The sequence below is a fragment of the Pleurodeles waltl genome, chromosome 3_1 (assembly GCF_031143425.1).
Source record: "Pleurodeles waltl isolate 20211129_DDA chromosome 3_1, aPleWal1.hap1.20221129, whole genome shotgun sequence".
NCBI lineage: Eukaryota > Metazoa > Chordata > Amphibia > Caudata > Salamandridae > Pleurodeles > Pleurodeles waltl.
Window position 1 is genome coordinate 225,962,805 of NC_090440.1, and position 18,455 is coordinate 225,981,259.

General features: G+C 49.0%; 1 protein-coding gene across 1 annotated transcript in view; it reads left to right on the top strand.

Moving 5' to 3' along the window:
- Positions 1 to 16,191: 16,191 nt before the first annotated feature.
- HCN4 (hyperpolarization activated cyclic nucleotide gated potassium channel 4) overlaps positions 16,192 to 18,455 on the top strand; it is a 674,065-nt gene continuing 671,801 nt past the window's right edge. Inside the window, exon 1 of the mRNA XM_069222233.1 lies at positions 16,192 to 17,447. Coding sequence (XP_069078334.1) covers positions 16,768 to 17,447 — 680 coding nt within the window. The 5' untranslated portion in view covers positions 16,192 to 16,767. The remainder of the gene's footprint in view (positions 17,448 to 18,455) is intronic.

Below are 18,455 nucleotides of genomic sequence, written 5' to 3' on the forward strand. Positions count from 1 at the left end.
GGTGGGTGTGACAAAGAAGTCATCTGCATTCTGATGGGCCTTCTTGGGCAGGAAGGGTGTATGGGAGCTGACACTTACACTTGAATAGGGAAGTGCCTGTACCCACACTTTATTCTATTCTGTTCTAATCTATGAAGCACTTGTAGAGAGCATAGCTACCAATGGGCATCCCAGCACTGATAGTGCAACCAGATTAACCAGAGGAATCTAGAGGGAGCTATTCTGGAGTAGCCAGGTCTTTAATAGTTTAAGAAAGGGACATTCCATTCTGGCTGATCGCAGGGGATAGGGAAGAATGCTCCAGAGTTCAGCCACATTATAGCCAAAAGACCACCCTTCTAATGGTAGGTACTTTGGCCAGGTGGGCGTTAGAGGATTGCAAAATTCTCCCAGGAGAATAGGAAGAGAACAAGGATTGAGAGATCAAAGGCCCTAGGTCAAGGAATGCCCTATGGGCCATACAGAGGGATTTGAATGTAATCCTCTCTGCCACGTCTGGGGATGTTATACAGTATCCGGGCAGTGGAGTTCTGTACCACCTGCAGTTTCCTTATTATAGCTTTAGGGGCTACCAAATAAAGTGAGTTACCATAGTCCAGGCGAGACAGAATGAGAGCCTGGAACATTAACCTCTTTGAGGTTGGAGGAAGTAAATGGAGAATTTTTTTAAGCATTCTGAGAATGGCATAGCAGGTAGCTACTAGCTTTACTGCTTGGGAGTCTAAGTTCAAGGCTTTGTCCAGCCACACTCATAGGCTCTTTATGGCTGTTTTTGGAACAGGAGGGAAACCTAAACAGATAAGCCAGTCCAGACTCACAAGAGAGTTAGGATTATTGCCAAGGATCATAAGCTCCGTTTTGTCTCCATTTAGTTTAAGACAGGAGCTATTCATCCAGCTGGCAACTTTATCTAGGCAGGGGTCTAATGAGGAGGAAAGGAGATCTTGGTTCTGGGTGAGAGAAAAAAACTAACTGGCTATCGTCTGCATAAGAGGTTTTTGAGATCCCAAAGGAATGGATGATATCTGCAAGTGTCCTCATATACAAATGAAAGAGTGTGGGGCTTAGCGACGAGCCCTGAAGTACTCAGCAATTTAATGGGAAGATATATGATGTACAACTGCCATCAAAGGCCTGGATAGACCTGTCCTCAAGAAAGGACTTAAGCCAGGTGAGGGCTAATCCTGAGATTTTCACCACTCTGCATTCTGTCAACAAGAATGTCATGGTTTACAATGTTGAATGCTGAACTGAGATCAAGGAGGATGATGGCTGCCAAGCCTCCTCGATCTAGCAGCCCTTTGACTTCCTCTACCACAGCCAGAAGAGCACTCTGTGTTTGTACTGTGGTAGGGTCGGAATATGGTCTGTGAGTGCAAAAAAATGATTTTCTAAAAATTCAGATAGGGTTAAGTTAACATGTTTTTCCAGTATTTTGCTCATCCCACAGAGAAAAGAAAATGTTCAATAATTTCCTGGTTTCAAGAAGGTCCAGATTAGGCTTTTGTAGTTGTGCTTTAACCATGGCGTGTTTCCACGCCACGACAACTCATCCTGCAAATTAAGGAGAGGTTTACCATTTGTAATAAGGTGGGGAGTATCTTATCTACTGCTTTGGCTAAAATACGCAGGACAATTGGTGAACCCGACTTAACTTTATTCAGGATGTCTGCAAGACTATCTAGCATCAAACTTGTAAAATCAGCGAGTGTGATCAAATTGGTGACCGGCCTGTCTTCCTTATAACTAGAGTTGAGAGCTTCCATTGGCTGCTGAAAATTTCGATAGATGTTCTGGATGTTATTCTGGAAAAATCTTGCAGCAAGCTCTCTATAGAAGTCTCCAGTGAATTACATTTGGTGTTAATTGTGTTCTCAAAGTAGTTTGAGATCTTATTTGCATGTTCGACAGCAAATGAACACCCTTGGAGAAGCTAAAGGCTGAACTATTGAGAACATTTCCTTTGAGGAGTTTTCGGAGGCTCAGGTCTCATTAGCATTGACTGCAGCTTTAGCAGAGACTATCATTGTTTTTAACTTTTTCAAGGCCACTTTTAACTCCATTCTGGCAATGGCGGAGTAACCAAAAAACAGATTATTTCCAGTTTCTTACGTTCCACATTGACCTCTTTTTATTGAGGGAGTAGAACAAGAGGCAAAGGATCTGATATGCTTGGGACTGAGCTTCTTTAGAGGCAGCACTACATCCAATGCTGTCTCAATCCACTTGGTATAACTCTAATAACCGTCTTACCCTTTCAGTCACACTACGCATGTGAACAAAATCAGGAATTGATGTGTTCACATAAGGCTTTTGAAAGTGAAGGATTTTCATTCTAGTATAAAGAAAGTTTATTTTCTTATAGCGCCATGAGGTCTGTGCCTGGAGGCAGCCCCATCCTCTGTTGTGGGAGAACACTAGCAGAGGCAGCGGCCGTCCCTGACCGTGGAGAGAATAAAGCTCTGGCTGTTGTTCCCAGCTCACCAGTTGGCGACATGGCATCCTGCATTACCTCTAGTGAGAAGATGACCACCTTGAAGATACCTACAGTAATCTTGAGCAAGATTCACCAGGTCCATGCACCAGCTCTCTTCGCTGCCCTAGAGCGTAGTTGCCTTCCTGGGTTGCCCGCTGTGTTTTCTATGTGCCTCGTAATTCCAGCCTTTTTCACCTTGTCCACGTGAGACATCTGCTGTCTGTCAACTGTGCTTTTCTTTTGCTGCGCCTTCGCCTGTCCTTGTCTACTCTGTATACTGTGACTACTGTGTCTTTCTCTTTCACTTTTTCCATCTGCACCGTACTTTGTCTGGTAATTGTGCCTTTCTTTTGTTGTGCCTTCCTTTGCATGTCCTTGTTACTCTGTATAGTATTGTCTTTCTTTTTGTGCTTTCTTGTTTTTGTCCTCGTTATTGTGAATACTCCCTTCTTGTTTTTGTCCTTATTATTGTGAATAGTTCTGCCTTCTTGTTTCTGCCAGCTTGTGCTACCTGATTCGTGCCTCCCACGTCCCGCCTCCTGCCTCCCACCTCCCAGCGCCAGTAGCAGGTAAATGCAGACTCATCTGCCTGTTTCCACACCCTGCCTATGCTCCACGAAATCTTCAGATGGCTCCCAGGCAACACCAGAAGGTTGTCACACAGGCCTTTGTCACTAGCAGACTGGACTACGGAAACACACTCTACGTAGAAATCACTGCATGCATTCTTAAGAGACTGCAGACAATACATAACTCAGCAGCCATTCGTCCTCGACCTCCCCAGATGAGCCCACATCATACCCCACCTCAAGAACCTTCACTGGCTCCCAATCCAGAGGAGATGCCAGTTCAAGATGCTGACCCATGTATACAAAGCCCTGCACAATGAAGGACCAGCATACATTAAAAGAAATGTGTGACCTTCCATCATCTGACCAGACACCTGCAATCTGCTTCCCTCTTTCTCGCAAACCTTCCCTGGACCCGCCGAAGCAACAGCAGAGGACACCCCTTCTCACAATTAGCCACCAAAGCTTGGAACGACCTACCCCTGGACCTCAGGTCTGCTTCATCGCTCCGGAAATTCAGGAAAGAATTCAAGACCCGGTTCTTCGAAGTAACAGTCCACCTCAAAGCAGCTGGCAAACTCCAGCACCTTGAGACCCTTACGGGTGATTTGCTGCGCTCTACACATCTGTGATTGATTGATTTAACTTGCATTTGGAGAGAGCATTTTTTCTGTATGAATATTTGATAATAAATTAGTTTTCCACAAAACTAGTAGCGTTGACACAGTCATCTCTTACAATATTAGTGCATCACACAACTGGAATAGTCGTGGTCGTCATCAGCACTGGTAGAATGTTTATTCCCCTCCACTGTAAATGCCACTGTATCCAGGTGATCTAGCACTGAAAATAAAGGGCCTCATTTACAAGTTACCTGGACAAGCAAACCATCATAAATTGGCGGTGCTCACGCCTCTCCAAAATTGCGGTGCTTCTGCTTCATTTACACTGAGGAAACACAGGATAGTCTCAACTATCTACGCCATTGGAAGCACCAGCCATGTTGGCGTGTCTGCCACTGGGCCACCAGGTCAAAGAGTAATTTTCCTTGCCTCTGTCCGCCAGGACAGAAAACTTCCCACATGTCTGAGTCACTATTAGTTTATTTTTAAAAACAAACCTCTTAAGTATTTTTTCAAAAGAAAACAGATGAATGGGCTAAAAAAACATACAAGCCCACTCTGCATTCATGTAAACCTTAACTTTATTTGAAACACCAGCAAACAGACTGGAGGTTCAGAATTTCCAGTCAAGAATAAAGCAATCTCTGACTATTGGAGCTGTCTGCTGAGACTTGGGGGTGCTGGTGGGGCCTCCACTGCCCTGAGGGTCTTCACTGACTTTCAGTCTTACTTAAAGTGAGGCCTTAAGTCTTTTATCCATGTTGTTTACAGTGATGACACAGGAGACAAATATTGCACCAAAACCGGCGTCATGCCCAACCCATTCCAACCATTAGTGAGTGATATAATTTCTTCTGATTGAGCCTTTTCAATAAAGTGAACTGAAGGATGGTGATCGCATGCAGTCCTAAAGTGGCAAAGCTGAACATTCTCTCATCTGGCTGCCAGACTCAGTAGGCCATTGAGGTTAAAAGCTCTGTTGGCCCGGGTACAAACTGAAATCTGCAAGCATTCTACTTTGGCAGGACGGCTTCTAAAAAAAGGCAGAGTATTCACAAAGAAACATTGAGTGTTTGCAACAATACTAGACAACCACTTGCAATGGAATAGATTTAGTATTTTCTTGAGTTAGAGCGATTGGTATTGGAAGTTCATAACTGGACTTTTCTTGCCACATAAATTGGTCAACCCTGCCTCATAATGTCGTATTTTCCTGCCATATAATTCCAGACACCCAGCATTTAACTAAAGCACTTCCATTTACCTTCTTCCTCTATCTTAAAACATATACAATTATTATATAAACCTTTATCAGAAATAACCTTTTGGCATTAGAGTGCAATGCTCAAAACACCATAACAAAAATATCATTTGGGACGGATTAAAGGGTGAAGGGAAAGAGGGAGTTGGGAGTAAAGATGAAGAGGACAAGTGGTGTAGTAACAGTTTCATGGGTCCTGGAGTAAGAAAGGAAAATGGTTCACTGCAATTTCAGTAGGAAAATACAGTAGTTAGAGTTGACTGCTCCTGTTGTTCCATTGATAACTAGGCCTCAGGAGAGAAAGCAGATGGGGCAGAAAAAGAGAAGCGAAAGGAATACAACAGGTAAAAGGAAGAAAAAAAGGGGTCGCAAAGAAATAAAAGATAGAAGGGAAAGAAAGAACGAGAAAATGAAAACACAACTGAGAGAAGAAATAGACCAAACTTGTTAGGCAAAAGAAAAAAGGGAAGGAAGCTAGTGGATGTACGATGAAGAGGAAAAAATTATAAAAGAAGTGTGAAAAGAAAGAGAAAAATTTACATTAGAGGAAAAAGGGAGATGGTGAGAGAAACAACCAGCGAAAGAACCAGGGTATGCATGTACTGGCACATTTCCCACAGACACAGAATGGGAAAACCACTTTGACACTTCAGGTCCGACAAGTAACTTGTGGTTTCCACATACAGACAGGAAAAAGAGGGATTTATAGTAAAACATGAATTGACAGATGAAGATAAGAAAAACACCAAAGAAAGGAAGGAAGAAAGAACTGAAAAAAAGTGAAAGGACGCATACCAAGTCAAAGGAAAGAACAACAAAAAAAAAGACAAAGAATGAAGGGAAGAGAAAAAATAGTGAAAGAATGGACACCTGATGAAGAACAAAGAGAGGAACGAAACAAGGAAAGAAATAACTATGTTTTTGCACGTTTCAAAAAGAAAGTAGCAAGAGGAAGAGGGACATTTTTAAAAAGGGACAGTAGTAGAAATAAACATTTTAAAGAAAGAGCAAAACTATTAACGTGTGGATTTTAAGAGTTAGAAAGAGAAAAGTGGGGGAGGAAGGAAACACAGAGGGTAAACAGAGTAAAGGAAAGACCGGAGTGAGATAGGTGAAACAGAGCCTCTCAAATAAAGATGGCAGCTAAGAATAGATTTAATTGGCTCCCCCACGACCTTAAACAGAAGTCATAGTGTGGAACAGCAGGGGCCACTGTAGAACAGCAGGAGGTGCATTAGCAGAATCTTATGTGAACCCCAATACAGCAATATTTTTTGTGCTTCAGATCAGGATTCGGGATATAACCAAAGCTGTGTCCCAGCTCAGTGCTGGAATAACAGAAAAGCAGTGGGCGAGTAATGAGAAATGGAGTGCCCTGTAATTCCTGGTATTGGAATAATGGGGCCCTGCAGGTTGGGGTTGAGGTGCACTGACAGAGTTGTATGTGGGCTGCAGTACTGGAATAGTAACGGGCACAAAAGATCAGAAGTGAGGTATGTTAATGGAGGTATGTGTGGAACCTAGTATCGGAGTGTCAGTGTTGCTGAGTGTTAAACTGGAGGTGCCCTGGTGAAGCTGTGAGTGAGGCCTAGTATGGGAGTGGCATTGCCCCTGAACCACAGAAGCGAAAAGTCATGAAGGGTGTATGTGTGAGCCTTAGTACTGAGAAGAAATGTTCACTGATTGTTAGAATTGATGGATTCTGGTGGAGCTGTGGTGGTTTCCATCAACAGTGGTGTTGGATGTTAGACTTGAAGTGCACTGGCTGAGCTGTGTTTTGCTCGTTTGGGGCCAGTATTGGCTTGGCGGTGGGACTGAATATTAGAATTGAGCTGATGTGATGGAACTGTGTGTGAGCGGGGTCACAGTATGGGAAAGGAATTGACTTCGCTGAGGTAGAACTGAGGTGCACTGATGAATCCGCATCTGAGCTCCTAGTACTGGAACAGCAGAGTGAACTGACCTTAAGAACTAAGTTGCTCTGGTAGACAGCATGTGTGGGGTTGTGGCACTGGCACGGTTGAGGGGCTTGGAGTGTGTGAACTGAGGTGCACTGATGGTTCTGTCCCCAAGGTCCCAGTACTGAAGCAACAGAGTGTACTGACTGTTAGAACTCAGGTGACCTGGCAGACAGCCTGTGTGGGATTCCTGGCATTGGCACTGGCACGGCTGAGGGCTTGGAGTGTGTGAACTGCAGTGGGCTGATGGAGCTGTGCCCGAGGTCCCAGTACTGGAGCAGCAGTGTTTACTGACTGTGAGAACTGAGGTGCTCTGGCAGACAACGTGTGTGGGGTTCCTGGCACTGGCACAGCTGAGGGCTTGGAGTGTGTGAAATGTGATGCACTGATGGAGCTGCACCCAAGGTCCCAGTATTGGGGCAGCAGAGTGTACTGACTGCGAGAGCTGAGGTGCTCTGGCAGACAATGTGTGTGGGGTTCCTTGTACTTGCACGGCTGAAGGCTTAGAGTCTGTGAACTGAGGTGCACTGATGGCGCTGCGAGTGGGATCCCAGTATGTAACAGAAGTGGGCACTGTCTCTAAGGATTGCAGAGCCCTGGTACAGCTGAGTGCCTAGGTTATAAGCAATTACAAGTGACCCTTTGCCCTTGCTCTCAGCACACAGGCAGGCACTCTTGATAAAGAAAATCCAGCAAGGCAGCTGAAAGAGGGTGAAGATAACAGCTTGATTTATAGCCTTGTTTACAGCTAAGCTCCGAGGAAGAATGCTCTGCAAATGAAAAGGGAAGCTTCCCTGGACAGAACAGGAAACAAAGTTAAAAAGAAAGTCCCCTACAGACCAGATAAACATGACAAAGCGTACTAATATAGTAGTTGGTCTCCGCTCCACACAGAAGAAGGCGGGACAAAGAGGCATCACTGACCACTAGCAAACAAGGATCTTTAAATGACACTGAAACTAACAAATGAAATAGCTGGAAGCCAACAGAAGTATTATACTTAAAAGTATACAAGAGGTTGTACTCTTATGCTTGACCTAAAAAAGGAACCTGTACAGCAGATATGTTGCAACAACTTTTCATTATAAGTAGGGAAATTAAAATGTTAATACAATCATTTGTGATATAGCATATGTTTGCACATTTTGGTGTTTAACTGGTTCTGTGCCACGGACGTAATGGTTACGTCCCGCGGCACAGTGCTCCTGTGCTGAGGATGAAACCATTACGTCCCGGTACCGGAGCTCGGAGGGTGCGCTAGCGCTCCTTCTGTGGGCTTCACCCCACACCCCCCATCGCAGGGCTGGAAGGGGAATCGCTTCCCCTTCCACTCCCTCCCCCCAAGTGACGTCTGATGAAGTCAGCACATCAGAGGCTGCCTCCCATCGCGATCGGAAGAGAAATGCATTTGCATTTCTCTTCCGATCGTGTGATGGGGGCCTGAGAGGCTTCAAAAGGAAGGAAAGGAATTTCCTTCCCTTTGAAATCTCTCAGAGCATTTCAGCAGCCGGATCGTGAAGCAATCTGGCTGCTGAAATGCCCACTAGACACCAGGGATAATTTTTCTTTGTAAAAGTGGCTTAAGAGGAGTGACCCCTTGGGCAAGGGTTGCTCCCCAGGGGGGCAATTCTTTTCAAGGCCCGTGGGGGCAGATCGACCTCTAGGTCGCAGGGATCCTTTTTTTTGCCTTTTTTGTTTTTCAGATGAGGGGAGCGACCCCTTAGGCAAGGGTCGCTCCCCTGGGGGGCAATTTGTCTTTAGGCCATTTCTGTCCCCCATGGGGGCAGATCGGCCTGTTTTTATTAGGCCAATCTGCCCCCAATAGGGGCAGAAACCGCTAGACACCAGGTATTATTTATTTTGTCAGTTTCACGTGAGGGGAGCGACCCTTAGGCAAGGGTCGCTCTGCTGGGGGGCTGCAGATTTGTTGTAGGCCATTGCAGTTAGACCGATCTGCCCCCGGGTGGGGGCACAAACCCCTAGACACCAGTGACTTTTTTTTGTTTATTTTATTTTTTTTATCAATCAATCAATCAGTCATTTGTAAAGCGCGCCACTCACCCGGAGGGTCTCAAGGCGCTGGGGGAGGGGGGGACCGCTACTGCTCGAACAGCCAGGTCTTGAGTTGCTTCCTGAAGGAGAGGTGGTCTTGGGTCAGACGGAGGTGGATGGGGAGGGAGTTCCAAGTCTTGGCTGCCAGGTAGGAGAAGGATCTTCCTCCCGCGGTGGCTTTCCTGATGCGTGGAACGGTGGCGAGGGCGCGGCTGATCGATCGTAGCTGGCGGGTGGGAGTGTAGAAGGTCAGGTGGCTGTTGAGGTACCTGGGGCCCATGTCGTGGAGGGCCTTGTGTGCGTGGGTGAGGAGACGGAACATAATTCTCTTGCTGACGGGGAGCCAGTGCAGGTCTCTCAGGTGTCCGGAGATGTGGCTGTGTCGATGGATGTTGAGGATGAGGCGTGCGGAGGCGTTCTGGATGCATTGGAGTCTCTTCTGTAGTTTGGCCGTGGTTCCGGTGTAAAGGGTATTTCCGTAGTCCAGTCGACTGGTGACGAGTGCCTGGGTGACCGTCTTCCTGGTTTCGGTGGGGATCCATCAGAAGATCTTTCGGAGCATGCGTAGGATGTTGAAGCATGATGATGAAACAGCGTTGACTTGTCTGATCATCGAGAGGGAGGAGTCCAGGAGGAAGCCCAGGTTGCGTGCGTGGTCCGTTGGTTTGGGTGCGCTGCCCAGTGCAGGGGGCCACCAGGAGTCGTCCCAGGCAGAGGGTGATGATCCCAGGATGAGGACTTCCGTCTTGTCAGCGTTCAGCTTCAGGCGGCTATTCATCATCCACTCGGCTACGTCTTTCATCCCTTCGTGCAGATTGGTTCTGGCGGTGGCTGGGTTGTTGGTGAGGGAGAGGATCAGCTGGGTGTCGTCGGCGTAGGAGATGATGTTGAGGTTGTGTTGGCGTGTGATGGCTGCGAGGGGGCTCATGTAGACGTTGAATAGGGTGGGGCTGAGTGACGAACCTTGCGGTACGCCGCAGATGACTTTGGTGGCCTCGGAACTGAACAGGGGAGGCGGACTCTCTGGGTTCTTCCGGTGAGGAACGAGATGATCCACTCTAGTGCCTTCTCTTGGATTCCGATGTTGCTGAGGCGTTGCACTAGGGTGTGGTGGCAGACAGTGTCGAACGCTGCGGAGAGGTCCAGGAGGATGAGTGCCGCTGTTTCCCCGTTGTCGAGCAGGGCTCGGATGTCGTCAGTGGCTGCGATGAGGGCGGTCTCGGTGCTGTGGTTGGCACGGAAGCCGGACTGCGAGTGGTCGAGGGATCCGTTAGTCTCGAGGAAGGCGGCTAGCTGTCTGTTGACGGTCTTCTCGATGACTTTGGCAGGGAACGGGAGGAGCGAGATGGGGCGGTAGTTCTTGAGGTCGGTGGGGTGGGCTGCGGGTTTCTTCAGGAGGGCGCTGAGTTCGGCATGCTTCCAGCTCTCCGGGAAGGTGGCGGTGTTGCAGGAGCAGTTAATGATGTCCCGGAGATGGGGTGCGATGATGCAGTCGGCCTTGTTGAAGACGTGGTGGGGGCATGGGTCGGTCGGAGATCCGGAATGGATGGTGTTCATCGTGTGGATAGTGTCTTCGGTGCTGACCGGGGTCCAGGCGCGGAGGGTGGTGTTGGGGGGCGTTGGTTTGGTGGTTGGGTGCGTGGTCTGTGCGCCGAAGCTGTTGTGTATGTCGGCTATCTTGCGGTGAAAGAACGAGGCGAGTGAGTCGCAGAGGTCTTGTGAGGGCGTGATGTCGTTGTTTCCGGCGCTGGGGTTGGAGAGCTCTTTGACGATGTTGAAGAGTTCCTTGCTGTTGTGTGCGTTGTTGTCTAGTCGTTCTTTGAATGCTGTCTTCTTGGTGGTGCGGATCAGCTGGTGGTGTTTGCGGGAGGCGTGCTTGAGGGCGGTCATGTTGTCTGTAGTTGGGTTTTTTCGCCAGGTTTTCTCGAGGGTGCGGCAGTTCTTCTTGGAGTTCTTGAGGTCGCTGTTGAACCAGGGGGCTTTCTTGTTGTTGGGTCTGGTGGGATGGCTTTTCAGCGGTGCGAGGTGGTCGGCGCAGTTGGTGATCCACTGTGTGAGGTTGTTGGCTGCTTGGTTGGGGTCCGTTGAGCTGCCGGGGGGGTTCAGGCTCAGTGATGTGGAGAGCTGGTCGGTGGTGATCTTGTTCCTGTTCCTGCGGGGGGCCTGTTGTGGGTGGTGGTGAGTCGTGGTTCTTCTGAAGCTGAAGTGGACACAGCTGTGGTCTGTCCAGTGGAGTCCGGTGGAGTGGCTGAAGGAGATGTACTTGCTGGAGGTGAAGACTGGGTCCAGCGTGTGTCCGGCGTAGTGGGTGGGGGTGTTCACCAGTTGCTTGAGTCCGAGGTTGGCGAGGTTGTCCAACAGGGTGGTGGTGTTGTTGTCGTTGTTGTTCTCCAGGTGGAAGTTGAGGTCCCCTAGGAGGATGTAGTCAGCGGAGAGGAGGGCGTGTGGGCTGATGAAGTCTGCGAGGTCTTCGCTGAATTGTGTGCGGGGTCCTGGGGGTCTGTAGATGAGGGTGCCTCTGAGTGTGGTCTTGGGGTCGGTGTGTATCTGGAAGTGAAGGTGTTCGGCAGCTGTGAGGGTGTCGTCGGAGTTGGTCGTGATGCGGATGGTGTTCTTGTGGACGATGGCGATGCCTCCTCCTGTTTGGTTGACGCGGTCCCTCCGGGTGATCTTGTATCCGTCCGGGATGGCGATGGCGATGTCGGGCGCTGAGGAGGCGTTCATCCAGGTTTCTGTGAGGAAGGCGACGTCTGGAGATGTAGTGTCGAGCAGGTTCCAGAGTTCTACGGCGTGTCTGTGGAGAGGAGCGGGTGTTGAGCAGGATGCACTTCAGATGGTTGCTGCTGGTGCTTGGTTTGGCGGGTGCGGTGCGGTGCGGGTTTGGATGCAGGAGAACTTGCAGGATTGGCAGGTGAAGGGTCCGTGGATGCGTGTTGGGGCGGCTCGGTAGCACCCGGGGATCCGGCCGGTGTTGAGTGCGATGAGGGTGGCGGCTTCGTAGGTCCGGCGGGTAGGCTCGCAGCGGCGGGGGCCTTCGGCGCGCCAGCGGCGCGCCCGCTGCGTGACCGCTCTGCGGCCTCCATATGAGGGGAAGAGGGAGGGAGGAGCAGCTGGGAGGTGGGAGCGGGGCGGCCAATGGGGAGCAAGGGGGCGGAGCTACCAGAGTGTAGCGGCGGGAAAAAAACGGGCGGCGATGGGGTGACGCGGCGAGGCAGGGTCACAGGCACTCGGGGTACAGAAGAAAGAGCGGACACGGGCACTCGGGCACAAACGAAGAGGACGCTGGCGCTAGGTCACTGGAGGCGGGAAAAGGCAGTCAGGGCACAGGAGCACAGGGCACAGGAGCGAGAGCGGTCACACTGGGGGCTGCGTGGCGGTGAGGGGAGCGACCTGCCTGAGAACCCTCATTGGCAAGGGTCACTCCCCCGGGGGGGGGGGAATCGTCTTTAGGCCATTTCTGCCCCCCTTGTGGGAAGTTCGGCCTATTTTTATTACGCCCATCTGACCCCAAGGGGGGCAGAAGCCACTAGACCCCTTGGGATTTTAATTCTTTTCATCAATTTCACGCTAGGGGAGCGACCCCTTAGGCAAGGGTCGCTCCCCTGGGGGACAAATTTATTTTAGTCCATTTCTGCCCCAGATTGGCCTATTTTTATTAGGCCAATCTGCCCCCTGGGGGGGCAGAAAACACTTACGCACCAGGGATTGGTGTGTGTGTATGTGCGTGTTTTATTTGGGGGGCAGTCCCTTGGGCAAGGGTCGCTCCCCATGGGGCATATTACTGTTGGCCATATCTGCCCCCTTTAGGGGCAGATCACCCTATTTTTGGAAGGCCCATCTGCCCCCAAGGGGAGCAGAAAGCCCACCAGAGACCAGGGAAGATTTTTTTTCAAAAATAGGGGGTGGGGGTATGGCCAAACCCCAACCCCAAATAAATGGGGCCAAAGTTGTTCTGCCCACCAGTGGACAGATGGGGCAATTACCCCCAATCCACACCCGGGGGGCAGAAAGTCTACTAGATGCCAGGGAATTTTTTTAAAAAACAAAAATTGTGGGGTGGTAGCTACCAACCAGTATGGGTCTGGTTATGCCCCCACCCCAAATGAAGGAGGTAACGGTCTTTCAGCTCTCCCCCGCACACTAAAACATCTTATCCCACGGCAAGCAAAAGGACTTTTGATTATTTTGGGCTTTGGTTTTACATTTGGGCCATGAGAGCATGGCTAACTCTCAAAATCATCCCACTTGGAATGGTGAGGGCTGCACTTTTTGGATTTTGGGACGCTGCTATGTAGAAAAATCCACAAGACCTTGACACATCTGAAAACTAAACATCTGGGTGATTACAGGGTGGTATGCTTCACATGCACTCCGCACCATATTCTTAATCACAATGCCCTGCAAACCTCCAACTTTGCTGGAAATCACACATTTTTCCCACATTTTTGTGATGGAACCTTCCTGAATCTGCAGGAATCCACAAAATTCCTACCACCCAGCATTGTCTCATCTATACCGATAAAGATTCTGCCACTCTTGTCAGCCTAAAAATGTTTTTTTTCAAACTGCCCTTTGAGACCCGCTTTGGTTCCCCCTCAATTTTGACATGTTTTTGGCTCTTCCCTATCACAGGCACTTGGCCCACCTACACAAGTGAGGTATCATTTTTACCGGGAGACTGAGGGAAACTTTGGGAGTAGGAAATTTGTCCCGGTGTGGTGATCCCACAAAGAAATGTAGGAAAAAGTGTTTTTTAAGCTAAATTTGAGGTTTGCTGAGGGTCCTGGGTAGGAAAACATTGGGGGATCCATGCAAGTCACACCTCCCTGGATTCCCTCGGGTGTCTAGTTTTCAGAAATGTTTGGGTATGGTAGGTTTCCCTATATGGCTGCTGAGCACAGGACCAAAAACGCAGTTCGCTAACCCCGCAAAAATAGGAAGTTTAGTATTTGATCATTTTGATGTGTCCACATAGTGTTTTGGGACATTTCCTTTCGCGGGCACTAGGCCTACCCACACAAGGCAGATACCATTTTTATCTGGAGACTTGGGGGAACGCTGGGTGGAAGGAAATTTGTGGCTCCTCTCAGATTCCAGAACTTTCTGTCACCGAAATGTGAGGAAAAAGTGTTTTTTTTTGCCAAATTTTGAGGTTTGCAAAGGATTCTGGGTAAAAGAACCTGGTGAGAGCCTCACAAGTCATCCCATCCTGGATTTCCCTGGGTGTCTAGTTTTAAAAAATGCACAGGTTTGGTAGGTTTCCTTAGGTGCTGGCTGAGCTAGAGGCCAAAATCCACAGCTTGGCCCTTTCCAAAAAACAGCTGTTTTCTTTGGGAAAATGTAATGTGTCCACATAGTGTTTTGGGGCATTTCCTTTCGGGGCACTAGGTGTACCCAAACAAGTGAGGTATTGTTTTTAGCGGGAGACTTGGGGGAACGCTGGGTGGAAGGAAACTTGTGGCTCCTCTCAGATTCCAGAACTTTCTGTCACCGAAATGTGAGGAAAAAGTGTTTTTTGGGCCAAATGTTGAGGTTTGCAAAGGATTCTGGGTAACAGAACCTGGTGAGAGCCCTGCAAGTCACCCCATCCTGGATTCCCCTAGGTGTCTAGTTTTCAAAAGTGCACAGGTTTGGTAGGTTTTCCTAGGTGCCGGCTGAGCTAGAGGCCAAAATCTACCGCTTAGCACTTTGAGAAAATGTGATGTGTCCATGTTGTGTTTTGGGGCATTTCCTGTCACGCGTGCCAGGCCTACCCAAACAAGTGAGGTACCATTTTTATCTGGAGACTTGGGGGAACGCTGGGTGGAAGGAAAGTTGTGGCTCCTCTCAGAAGTGTTTTTCTGGCCATATTTTGAGGTTTGCAAAGGATTTTGGGTAACAGAACTTGGTGTGAGCCCCACAAGTCACCCCATCTCTGATTCCCCTAGGTGTCTAGTTTTTAAAAATGTGCAAGTTTGGTAGGTTTCCCTGGGTGCTGGCTGAGCTAGAGGCCAAAATCCACAGCTAGGCACTTTGCAAAAAACAGGTCTGTTTTCTTTGGGAGAATGTGATGTGTCCACGTTGTGTTTTGGGGCATTTCCTGTCACGGGCGCTAGGCCTACCCACACAAGTGAGGTACCATTTTTATCAGGAAACTTGGGGGAACGTTGGGTGGGGGGAAATTTGTGGCTCCTCTCATATTCCAGAACTTTCTGTCACCGAAATGTGAGAAAAAAGTGTTCTTTTTGGCCAAATTTTGAGGTTTGCAAAGGATTCTGGGTAACCGAACCTGGTGAGAGCCCCACAAGTCACCCCATCTTGGATTTCCCTAGGTGTCAAGTTTTTAAAAATGCATAGGTTTGGTAGGTTCTCCTAGGTGCCGGCTGAGCTAGAGGCCAAAATCCACAGCTAGGCACTTTCCAAAAATCACGTCAGTTTTCTTTGGGAAAATGTGATGTGTCCACGTTGCGTTTCCTGTCCCAGGCATTAGGCCTACCCACACAAGTGAGGTACCATTTTTATCGGGAGACTTGGGGGACACAGAATAGCAGAACAAGTGTCACAGAAGGATGTCAGAATCTGATTAGCTATTTTGCTGGTATTAGACCAGGTGACCTGCAGGTTACATGCTATTGCGGAGAAGGCACAATCACTGTTTTAAATAGCAGCAATCCTGGGGTAGCAGGTGGAACTAACTAGGTATGCATGGTTACCCCCAATACTTTCTTTAGTGGCGTGAACAAGCTAAAGAGAAACGGGTGCTGCTTCTGAATTACAGCAGTTAAGGTCCCTTAGGTTAAAACGCGTTATCTTAAACTTTTATATAACGCTTTTGTATAATGGAAATATGACAATGAGATATATTCGACTGAAGGAGGGGTGGCCTGTGTGTCCCACGTAGATGTACTGCCTGACAATAAAATGCCTGATCCACCTCTTCATTGAAATTCATTGGTGACAATTGATTTTGGAAACAGGCACAAAGGCATAATGCTTCCATAATGCCCGTATTCATTTCTCAAAAGAGTCTCAACCGAGTCTTCCAAAAAGAGGATCCCGTGTTACGTAATGAGATGGAGAAGCCGACGCACTGTGCGCGCTCCCGACTTTTATTCCCCTGCTTTTAGCCCATCGCACATTGAAGAACAATTATACCCCAAGCAGATGCTGTGCCTTTAAGGAGCTGGGCCGAAGGCGCAGGTAGGCAGAGCCTGTGTACCGTCCTCGCTCCTATGGCAACCCAGTAGATCAGATCGCTTCATGAATATTCCCAGAACCAGTGGCTGCATGAGGAGGAATAAGGGATGACAGTGATGTAAGCAGGGCTGGATGCTGCTGCTGCCGCCGCCACCGATGCAGGTTGCATTAGCCTGCTTAGCATGGGCAGCAGCCCGAGTGAAAGCAGGAAGGGAGCAGATGTCTGTCTCCACTTTTTTTATTTTATTTTTTTATTTTCCGCTGCTCCGGTCCCGCTTACAGCGGCAGCAGGGACGGCAAGACGTGCAGGTGTCACTCCTGTTGGCACAGGGCTGGTTGCACGCTGCGTTTTTATCTGTTTTAACAAAGTATAGTCCTCAGCCAGACTTCTCCCAGTGCCTTGGACCAGACAGAATTCAAAGACTAAGAAGGACGATCACAGTCAAACTTCTTCCTAACAAGGACATGTCAAGTGCTGCGGGGATGCTGCTGCTGTCCTTGTAACCTCGGCGCTGCGCCTGTGTGTGTCTGAATGTCAGCAGAGGGGCAGCGATGACACATGGCTGATACCAATGACAGGGACTCCTCTATAAACGCCGAGGCTGCAGGCAGTGAGCGGTGCTCTTGCTGTCTGTGAGCCATCCTGCCAGGCATGGACAAACTGCCTCCATACATGAGGAAGCGACTCTACAGCCTACCCCAACAGATAGGATCCAAGGTTTCTATCATGGACGAAGAGGAGGAGGGGGACAGGGATACCCGGAGAAAGAGCATTCGCCTCAAGCCTCTGCCCTCTCCTTCCACTAAGGGCCTGGATGCACGAGCCTGTGGGGACCCTCATTTAGTGATGGAGACTGACATGGGCAAGACCATGAAGGCCAGCAGCAATGGGGACTGCCGGAGATTTAGAGGAAGCCTGTCCTCCATCACCAGCAGGCACCTACATGACTCTGATTCCACTGAGGAGAAAAGGCTGATCAACGAAGGGGACACCAGCCCTTGTGAGGACAGATCTCCATCCATGGAGGCTGGCTTGGGGGGTACGGAGCAGACAGGGGCCTCAAGCTGCCCTAAAGGCTCACCGCCACCTCCATCCTCTGACCAGCCGTCCAGTAGTTTTATCAAAGTGGAAGGTGTGGAGCAGATCTTCTCAGAGGATGACCTAAGATGGAACCAGTCCGGCTTCATGCAGAGGCAGTTTGGGGCCATGCTCCAACCGGGGGTCAATAAATTCTCCCTGAGGATGTTTGGCAGCCAGAAAGCTGTGGAGAGGGAGCAGGAAAGAGTAAAATCTGCTGGATTTTGGATTATCCACCCCTACAGCGATTTCAGGTAAAACAATTACATTACAAATAATTCCATACAAAAAGTGGGAAAACACTGTCGGAACAACAACTATTGCCATCCCTCTCATTATGGACAGGGGTGTTACGCATCCACCTGGTATACACCAGTGCATAGAAAAACATAATAGTGTGACCGAAATACAACAACAATAATTAAGGCAGTGGTGGTGTTTGTTACTGAATGCATGTGACACATGGCCCCGTGCGAAAGAATTGATCTACCACAAATTTAAAAACAAGAATCCTTCCCTTTGTATTCCCCAAAAACACCTCTCTTGTATAATTCTGTGAATAGCCCCCAAAGTGTATTTGTTTCTATAACCATCAGGGAGAGAATGCATGTCCTGAGCCAAAACTGTGCGGCTGTTCTCCTTAATAAATCAGGACAGGTGGCAAGCCTAGCTCTTGTGTGTTGTTTTCATTCTGTCCATTTGTGCTAAACACCTGCGAACGGGAAGACTCGTATGGCGTTGGTTGTGAACCAACTTGCTTCCAAAACACTTGATTGTGAAATGTGAGGTTAACAGAATAAGACCTCGAGGGTGCGCAACGATTTCAAATAACCAGATTGCCAGTCTCTGTAAAGTCCCTTTCCCTGCTCCTGTTTCCCCAACTGAACTTGTCTCTGCCGCGACTTTCTGCAGGGTGTGTGATGACCTGTGCCAGAGTTGGAGGCCTGCTTGATAGTGGAGGTCTGCCGCAGCCCTGACTCGCTGCAGTCCCTCGCTGGCATGTGTGTGCGTGTGGTACCTGCCTGCTGGTGCCAGGGCCGTCTGGAGAAGCCCTCCCCGCGGAGCTGCAATGGAGGTCTGGTGCAGTGACTTCGCTTGCAGAAAACTGATGTGCCGCTCTGATTCATTCATAAAAAAGGAAGAGACCAGTGGAGGGGATGTTCAGCTCCTCAACCGCTCCGTTTTCTCTTTTCTGTCGTAAAATCGAGCCCCAGAAGGGATTGAGGGGCACCGAATGGTTCTGCATTCATGCTTCTGTATTT